At 39.6% G+C, this 9,325-nt stretch overlaps 1 protein-coding gene across 1 annotated transcript in view; it reads left to right on the top strand.

The window, feature by feature from the left end:
* Positions 1 to 9,325, top strand: part of MTHFD1L (methylenetetrahydrofolate dehydrogenase (NADP+ dependent) 1-like) — a 327,067-nt gene that overhangs the window by 54,935 nt on the left and 262,807 nt on the right. The window contains exon 10 of the mRNA XM_019527514.1: positions 4,315 to 4,488. Coding sequence (XP_019383059.1) covers positions 4,315 to 4,488 — 174 coding nt within the window. The remainder of the gene's footprint in view (positions 1 to 4,314; positions 4,489 to 9,325) is intronic.

The following is a 9,325-nucleotide window of genomic DNA, read 5'->3' as shown; positions in this document are numbered from 1 at the left end:
CCCCCATGCCCCTTCCCTTCCCCCTCCCTTTCCACCACAACAGACTTACCAGCTGAAGGCAGCACTCCACGCTGTATTGGAAATTGGTTTGGTATCAGCCAATATGCCTCCTTAAAAATTAGATATCAGTATCACCGTCAAAACTCTCTATCAGTGCACCCCTAGTAATAGACATTTGCTGCGAAAAAGTAGCAGAGGATTTTGCCACCTTTTGTTGCATGGATTATTTTTTTTCACATGGTACAACCAAGGGTATCGACATCTGTTTGCTCAGCATCCATCCTGTTGTTATAAATTTTTATTGTTTATGGTTTTATGGCCCAAACAAGATGTCTGATGGCTTCTGTTTCCACTTTGACATTTAAAGCAGCCTAAGAAATGTAGCTCTCTGCATCCCTAACAGTATAAAGATTATATCATCAGTCATTGTAGAACAAAGAGAAATCCAAGGATGTGGCCCCAGGTGAAGGGCAAGTGGAAGTGTGTGTGTGTATGTATGTATGTATGTATGTATTTATTTATGTATTTATAAATTATAGATCTGCTCTTGAATTTAACTATCATATTTATTCAAATACAAGATAAGATTTTTTTTTTATAATTGGATACAAGGAAAATCCATTAAATATACTGTCCATTATTAAACTGCTGCCAAAAAGCAGCATGTGCTCAGTAATATAAACCAACTGTGAAGCTGATTAAATGCAGCCAACCCTGAGCATGACTGTAGAACATATGACCCATAGGTTAGTGCAGCCATCTGAATAAAATATATGCTAGTGTACATAGTCCTCAGTGCCGACTCTTTTTTCAGGTCATGGTGAGCCACTGCATTGAATACATTTCAGTTTACTCTTCACTTCCACAGCTGAGCTGCACCTTTCTTTCCCATCCAATGATTCCTGTTTCTTTACCAGCCTTAAGTGGCTGGGAAACTTCACCAAACAGGGTCCCAAATGGTTTACCCAGAATCCCTCTATCGCCCCCTCTTTCTGTCACACTTGATTAGTGTAGCTCCACCCTCCATAAGGTCGAGTTGGACCAGGTGGCTCTGTGCCTGATCTGTATATAGTTTTTTTGTGGGGGGGATCCTAGGACTCATGACAAGAACACCCAGTTCCAGGAATGAGTGTGTGGGGGGGTGGTATCTGGAATGTACAGGCATATTGAGCAGTGCTGAGCTGTGGGGGCACCATGATTTTAAAAGCTGTTGAGTCATTGGACTGGGCTCCAACTGAAATATATAATAAATCATGAGCCTTTTAGCTTTGGACTAATATCTTGTATGTTTTATAGTATGTATAAGAAAGTACAAAAATGCCACTTAAAAGTGTAAGTTTATAGAGTACCTTGTAGCAGTTTCCAAAAAAGGCAAAATACCTCAATTCCTTATGAACTAAATCTGTGAGTACTTGTTGTAATTTTCCAATATGCAGTTTTTCTCCTCTTTTCAGGGAGAGCAGGGTCAAATGGTAAGCCGGGAGAGAGGGCAGAGGTGCTACCTGACCTCCTAAATTTGTTTTTCCAGGTGTAGCAGGGGGAGGGGGACAAAGTCAAGACAAATCTCCAACAATTAGATTCTATGCCTGGAAAATTAGAACCAATTTATAAATTTGCCATATATATCTATTTTTTTTCTTCTAATTACTGGGGAGGTCATCTTATATTCAGGGTCATCTGTGGGGTTTTTTGTAATTAATACAGTCTGCCAACTGTAACTCAAATGGATTCTTTATTTAAAATAGAGATGTCAAAAGAACATGCATTCTGTACAACAGGTTGATATCTTGGGGCTTTTAATGAGTTTTCAAAATCCTACCCATTAAAAATATAGTTAAAGAAACAATCATCATATGCACAAGGTGCGGGTGATGATGATGGTAATAATTTCGCCCCAACAAAGAATTTTTCTTTTCTGCTTTTCCCATGAACATGAGAAGTGTTTTCTTTTAAATGTAAAATTTGCTTGAGGATGGACAGCGTAATGCAATAAAATAGAATTTTCTCTTCCGCTAATAAACATTTTATATGGAAACAGATGGAGGTTTCTTTGAAAATATAACGGAAATCAGTATAGGAATTAAAACTTACAAACATCTGCTTCTTGCTTACTTGAATGCTGAGCATTAATGAAGAAGAATACCTTGCATTCGAAATCTTCTCTATCTTTATCCCAACCATGCAGTTGTCCAATAAAATATATTACCCTAAAAAACTTGCCTCTTGCATTAATTCATTTCATTTCCAAAGATACCTACATAAAATCCTCAGTTTGTGTCCAAAGATGCCATTATAAAATTTTCAGCTCAAAACCAGTGCAGATAAAGGTGTTTTAAACTTTCTGTATTTTCTAAGTTGCCAGTGTAATGGTGTACATCAGGAGTGCTCAATCCCCAGGCCATGGGCCAGATCCAACCTGTGACATTGTGTCATCCAGCTTGCAGGACTCCCCGCAGGTCTGGAAATTTGGCTGCAGGAGAAGGGTAGCACTACTTCCTTCCTATCAAATTTCTGGATGCATGGGGAGCCCCAGGTCCTGTGTGCTGGATGGGGCACCTGATCCTAGCAAGCAGGACCAGGTGAGGGTTGTGCCAAGTTCCAGGGCCCGATCAGTGTGCCTGGGCCCTGAGACCCAATCCTGGCATTTAGGGGGTGGAGGGATGGCTCTGGGACCCTACTTCCCCATTTCAACTCATGGGCAAGGGGGGGACAGGGCCCAGCCTCATGGTCACATCTGGCTCGTGGACTGGCCCCATGCCATTCATCTAGGCCATGGACCCAAAAGGTTGGGCACTGCTGGTGTACATTGTTGTTAACAAGCATTTAATACACCTGACTTTGACAGAAAAGCCTGTGCTCTAATCCTTTTATAACATTACTGTAGATTGGAAATATAGGTTCTTCCCACCCCCCATGTTGAATGGAGAAAAAATACCTTGTCATGGAATCAAGTAAATATGATAAATTACAAGAACAATACTTGTAGGCTAGATAAAATTACTGGCTGAACTATCAGATGAGGGGATGCCTCATTGCATTGTAGTGATCTGCTTTTTGGCACTAATAGAGCAGCTTGTCACCAAGGTAGATGGCTGTAAGGAAATCAGGAGAGACAGTGGACTTGTTTGTCCTGTGTTGGTGGCTGTGGCACCTTCCTACACCCTGCCCACCCAAGTCTGTCAATGCCCCAAGAGCCAAAGGATTGCCCAAGCTCATCCCCTGCACCCACTCAGCGGGCTGGTGAACTTCTGGCTCTGAAGCACATCAGCCACTTTGGGAGGACGGAGCATCCGGAGCCCCATGTGTTCCAAGATCTGCTGTTGCCAGGGTATCAACAAGTCCATGTTCTGTTTGGGCTATTTGAAAGGCCCACAGAACATCCGAATAAGGTTGAACTGGGTCGGCATATTGAAGGGGTCACATGGTTGTTGCAGAAAGTGGTGTTTGCTCCTCAGTAAATAATATTCTTCCCATGGTGTCAGAATTGAACAATGTCTCAACTTTATATTAGTAGGTGCTATTGGTAGAAGTGTGACCCCTTCAGCTGAAATTCAACACTAGTTCCCCCTGCTCTTTTGTTTGACACTTCTTTTTGCTAGTGTCAAGCTTTTGGAACTGTGCTAGGATGCCATTATGTCCAGCTGACCTGTAGTTAGTTTTTCCCTGCAGTTTCAGTGAATCACAATGTTTTTCTTCCCTTATGACTTCTGCCTGCTTTGAGGTGTGCAGTTAGATTGTTTTCTATGTTGTCCCAGATACAGCTGTATTTCAGGGCTAGGAGGACTGGACCCTATGTGTCTTACATGTTTATTTCCATTGCCTCATGATGGAGTCACATTGCTTGATTTGCTTTGATACTCTCTAATGAAGGGTTCTGTACCTACAAGAGCTGTGTTTATACGAATACTGATGAGGGGATGTATATGCTTTTTACTGTTGTGTTAATGTTAAAATATACTTGGATAAAGAAAGAAAAGGAGCTGAAGGAAAAGTCCATTCCAGTGTGAGATGCTTCAGCATCCAATAAAGCTTGTACCCTGATATGAAAACATTGCATAACATTTGAATCCTGATTAAAGAAAGGAGTACTGTGAAATAACCATTAGTAAACAGTGGTGGGGAGAAAGCATTACAGCACATGCAGGATTTCCAATATTATGTTAGATGGTATTCAGATAATAAAAAATTGGGAGAAAAGATTGAAAAGTGATTACAATAACTTCATTGTTGCAGTGTTTGCTGTTGTTTTGAACTCTGTCGTCGACCACCTAAGCTGAGAGAAGTCTCTTGGCTCCTATTTGTTTTCTTTTCCAGCGATATTGAGATTTCCCGAGCACAGAGTCCAAAAGCTGTTGATGTTCTTGCCAAAGAGATAGGATTGCTTGCAGATGAAATTGAAATCTGTGGCCAAACCAAAGCCAAAGTACGTTTGTCCCTGCTGGAGAGGTTAAAGGATCAACCAGATGGAAAATACATCCTAGTTGCTGGGTAAGAAGATATACTAAACTTGCCTTGCCTCTCTTAACATGACCATGCAACTTGTATGTTCTCACTTCTTCACTTATTGGATAAACTGCCCAATTGCAAGTTTGCCATACTTGGTACATCACATATTTCCTCTATTCTGCAAATGTTTGGTGTGGTTTTTCCTAATTTAAAAAGAAAGAAAAAAGAACAAAATACAACCTTTCTTCAAATCTGTAAATAAGAAGCTGTGTACATGTTTATAGTAGGTAGATTAAGTTCAGCATCTTAAATACCTTCTATAGCTTCGTGATATTTTTTTCCTGTCTCATCAGCTTTTAAAAAGTACAGTAATTTTGTACTGCGGCTGCTTATAAACATACTTCAATAGAAGCAGCATGGTAAGCTGTTGGTATGAATTATAAATACTTCTTTTTAGTGAATAGCAAATTGCATAGTTAAATAAAAATTATTATTTTTCCCTAGCAGTGTAGACATGTCTCCACGCAGGCTTACCCAACTCTCGGCTTTCATAGTTATTTGAAAATACTTTGTTCCATCTACCTCTGTTTTGAATCCTTTTCTCGCTCGCTGGGAAACAAAATTATTTTCTTGTGAACATCATTTTTAAAATGGAAAGTTTTTCATTCGGTGAGGTGATAATATGAAGATTCCCACGAATAATTACATTTCAGCATGTTTTTGGAGTAGATTCTTTTGGTGCCTCTCTACTTTATAAATGAAGCCTGTAGAAGTGCACTCCTTTTTTTCTTTCATATGAAGTGATAAGTTGCAGGTAAAGTTTGACTAAACTTCTCCATTGGAAATTTCATCATTTTTTGGCAACCAGGTATAGGGTACAAAAGACCTGCTTTTTTGAGAAGGAGGGGGGAGAATGATGATATGGGGATTTTTTTTTTTCTCATTGCCAAATATTAATCCATGGCTAATGACCTCCAGTGGTGTTTTCTAAGCACTCACAAATACAGTTTGTTTTAGCATGTGCTTGTTTGGCAAGTCCTTGTATCGGTTTAGTAAGCTTTCATTGTAAGATAAAGACAGTGGACCCTACAGTTTCCTAAGCTGCCATCAGTCAAAGCCGTGACATGGAATTGGAACAAGCAGAAATGTTCTTTGTAGGAGTTTTAAAAGGTTATTAAGAGAAAATAATTAAGGCTCATAGTTTGAAAATTAAGACTGCTATGTATATTTGTTGGAGGGCCTGTTTGGATTTTAATTATACAGGAGTGAAAAACAGTTTCTTTCAGCCTTTGAATGTTTTTGAAGAAGAAAATGATCCTGCTCTTCTGGTTCTAAGGTGCTGCTGTTCCTGCAAGATTTAGACACTGGGAGAAAGCAAAGCTGGCTCCCAAGCCCCGCCAGAGTAACACCTTGCACAGAGGATAGATCACTCTAAATATACCCTGTTCATATTCTTTCCTTCTAAACCAGCCACTCCTGTCATTGTGAGAGACTGGATACTGGGCTAAATGGTTGGACCCCAGTATGACATTTTTTATGGTCTTACATTGTGTTCGTAACTATAATGATTTCTATATTTCTACATATACATTTTATTCCACTCTATTGGAAAAATTAATTGTATATGATGTCTGTGTTACAGAAACAAAGCTAATCTTTATATATAGTCTGTCCTGTAAGCTACTGGGCAGTAGTATTATTTTCTTTGGTATGATTGTGAACTTTTGTGCCCCGCTCCCCCTATCAGTAGATTAATTGTTTCACTGCCTGTGGCAATTTGTAACATTTTGGACAAATCCAAACGCTCCTTTTGTTTGTCATCCAGCATAGAAAACTTCATGTCAACACACTTCAGGTGTGGACAGAATTTGCAGCACTACATGTGTCTCAGCATTTGGTAGCCTGACAAAATAGAGTGTTATGAGGGGTATACTTGGCTGGAGCACAACAAAGTTGCCCACTGGGCAGGTGTCAACTTCCCTTGTTAGGCTGCACCCTGTCAAAGTGTGCTGCTGTTCCAGTGACTGCTTCCACTGCCTGACAGATCACTGCCTTGCTGCTTCTGCTCCTCCTCTGCCACTCCTGTGCTGTGATATCAGTTGTCATTTGTGTCATCTCCAGTGCCACTGGTTGTGGCAGCAGTGCTCTTGCCATGATGCTAAGTAGAACTGCTGCCTCCCCCAAGACTGGAGCAGTACCAGACTCTGTGGCAGCACACTCTGGCCAGTAGAGTTGCAGTCCTCTGTCTTGACTGGGTTGCAGCTTTGCTCCCAGCAAGTTATCAAGGAGCCATCTGCTTCCTCCATACCCACCCTTTCCCCCTCATGGTGGTGGGGGGAAAAGAGAGAGAGGAACTCTAGGATGTTAGGGAGTCAAGAGACCTCTCTGTATTTTTCCATATAACTGGAGATGCCATATATGTGGCACTACAAAGCACAGTGCTACAGAGAAGTTCCTGCTTCTTCAAATAGGAATATTTTTATAGTCCTGCAGGAGACGTACACATCTGTCACCTTGACTTTCGTAGTGCTGAAGAGGCCTCTGTAGTGTGACAAATGCAATGTCTTTTCACAATCTTAAATATCATAGTGGTGGGCGTGATACAAAACCTTCCCCTTGATTTTCCATCTGTATGTTTTTAAGTGTCCCAAAATCATGTGGATTTCATTGCTTCCTTGTCCAGTCTCTAGTCAGTTTCACTGGAAGGAGGTAAAGCATGTGGGAATGTCAGAATCTGGAAACCTAATAACATATCTTGCTATTAAAAATATTGCTTTCTAGATTTACCAGCAATAATATTTTTAAAGGTTTTTTCCCCTCTAACTTAAATAGATGTTCTGTGAGATGAACTAGGTTGTCAAATGTAATTTCTATCAAAGTATATTTTGACTAAGGTTTATTAAGAAAAAGATGTGTGGCAATGAAAAGTATAGGTACCTTGTGTTGTGATGCGTGATTGTGTTCTCTGCTACAGGACTTGTAGGCTGTTTAAAAGAAAAAGAGGGGGGGAGGCAGTAGAGGAGGCAGACATTACAAAAAATCACCTTTTTACTAATGCACTTCATTTAATAGCCTGAAGTTAAACCCCTAGTGAAACAGCTTACCACTCACTACACTCTTCTGTTTTAGAACTGGTTGAGTTATATCATGTTATAACCTATACTAACAAGACATAGATCACCTGTAGATCCTATTCCAGTTACTGAAGGGTGAGAATCAGCTACTGATTCTAAGGCCCCTAATAGGCATTATTACCAGGTAATATTGATCAATGGAAATTGTTGTGCCATGTGACTTAGTTCATGTTCACAACATTTCTTTAATGTAAAGCAGCAGCAGGTCATGCTTTTTCAGATCCAGAGGTCACAGTTCAGTCTTGCTTATCATGTCCCTTCCCGGGCACTGTCAGACTGTATAAGACCACTGATGTAAGCTAAAGCAAACCAGTGTTTGGTTGTGTAAAAGAAGTTATCTAAAAACCTTGTTTTGTAAATAATTAGGATGGTTGTGACCATTCAGGTGAGGTTAAGCCATTTATCAGAATCCTTCCAAATGTAAACTTGCACGACCATGCATAGGTCAGATTTGTACAAGTAACATTAGAATCACTAGTGCCAAGTAAATAATACTGAGAAAGCTTAGAAAGATAATGTAGCATCATTTTGCAGCATATAGAGCACAATGTTTTTGCTGAGCTCATAACAATAGTCCTAAGTGTGAGAAGGTTACAGCTGGTGTAGTGTATCATCTCAGTGTTAGTATGTTTATTTTTTCTTTCTGTCAGACTTCATGTGGTTTTCCCACAGAAATATTTCCACTATAAGCTGAATGTGGTGTATAACAAAGGCTGGGCATATTTTTCCTTTGTCTCTATGTTCATATCAAAAGAAAAAAAAGGTAGAAAATTTATTTTGTCAAGAAACTGGTGACCCTATGGTAGAAAGCAAAACAAGGAATCACAAGTAGGGGACCAGTGGAAGCAGAGGGAGGGAAATAATTATAGAGGCTTTTTCTGCTTATATTGAAAATCAGAGGAAGTAGATGTGTGCATGAGTCTTTTAAACTTGAGGGAAAATTGAGTGTTTAAAATTAATTTATCCCAGTTTTGCTTAAAATCAAAACACAGGATTAAGTTCTAAACGTGGCCTTTCTAAAAAATATGCAACAAACAAAACGTTACTCATTGGCAGCCATAATGCTCTCATTTTTTCACATTAGTAAAGTAAGATGTAATTGTGGGGGATGCAATAGCATAAATGACACCAGCAACGATAAAGAAGAAATTCAATCAAATGTATTGATGATGTTAAATATAAAATGACCCAAATTGAAGTAGATGGAAAGCAGGAAGAATTTATATAAAGCCTTCTAATTGAATATATTTTGAGAAGAATGCAAATAATTTACTTTAACTGCCAACTGCTAGCTCCTTTTTGATAATGAAATTCTGAAAGTCTGGTGATCCATTTAAACTACAAGGTGAACCTGCAGAATTTCAAGGTCTCTTGGAATTTTCCACCCCCTTCCAGCCAGGAGAAATTTAGCAAAGCTGCTATCCCGCGAAAGCAATCAAATAATTATCATTCCATGAAAAAAAAACCCTGCTCTTGTATCCCATGCAGTCCCATCCAAGCTGTAGGGGAAAATCTAAACAAGCTGCTCCATTTTGTATATTACAAAAATCATTACCTTTAACAACCTAACTCTTATATATCATGATATACAGCACCCGACAAAGCAGGCTATAGCCTATGAAAGCTCATGCTTTTGGATCCTTTTCCTGCTTATTTTATTACTCTAAGGGATTTTAGAAGAGCTATAGCTGTTCAAGGCTTTAATCTTGACCCCTGCTGACTTCCTGCCCCTGGGGCAGGGGGCT

The sequence above is a fragment of the Gavialis gangeticus genome, unplaced genomic scaffold, assembly GCF_001723915.1.
Source record: "Gavialis gangeticus isolate Ggan-Ray unplaced genomic scaffold, GavGan_comp1, whole genome shotgun sequence".
Taxonomy (NCBI): Eukaryota; Metazoa; Chordata; order Crocodylia; family Gavialidae; genus Gavialis; species Gavialis gangeticus.
The sequence above is the reverse complement of the archived record's forward strand: the minus strand, read 5'-3'. Positions and strand labels throughout refer to the sequence as shown.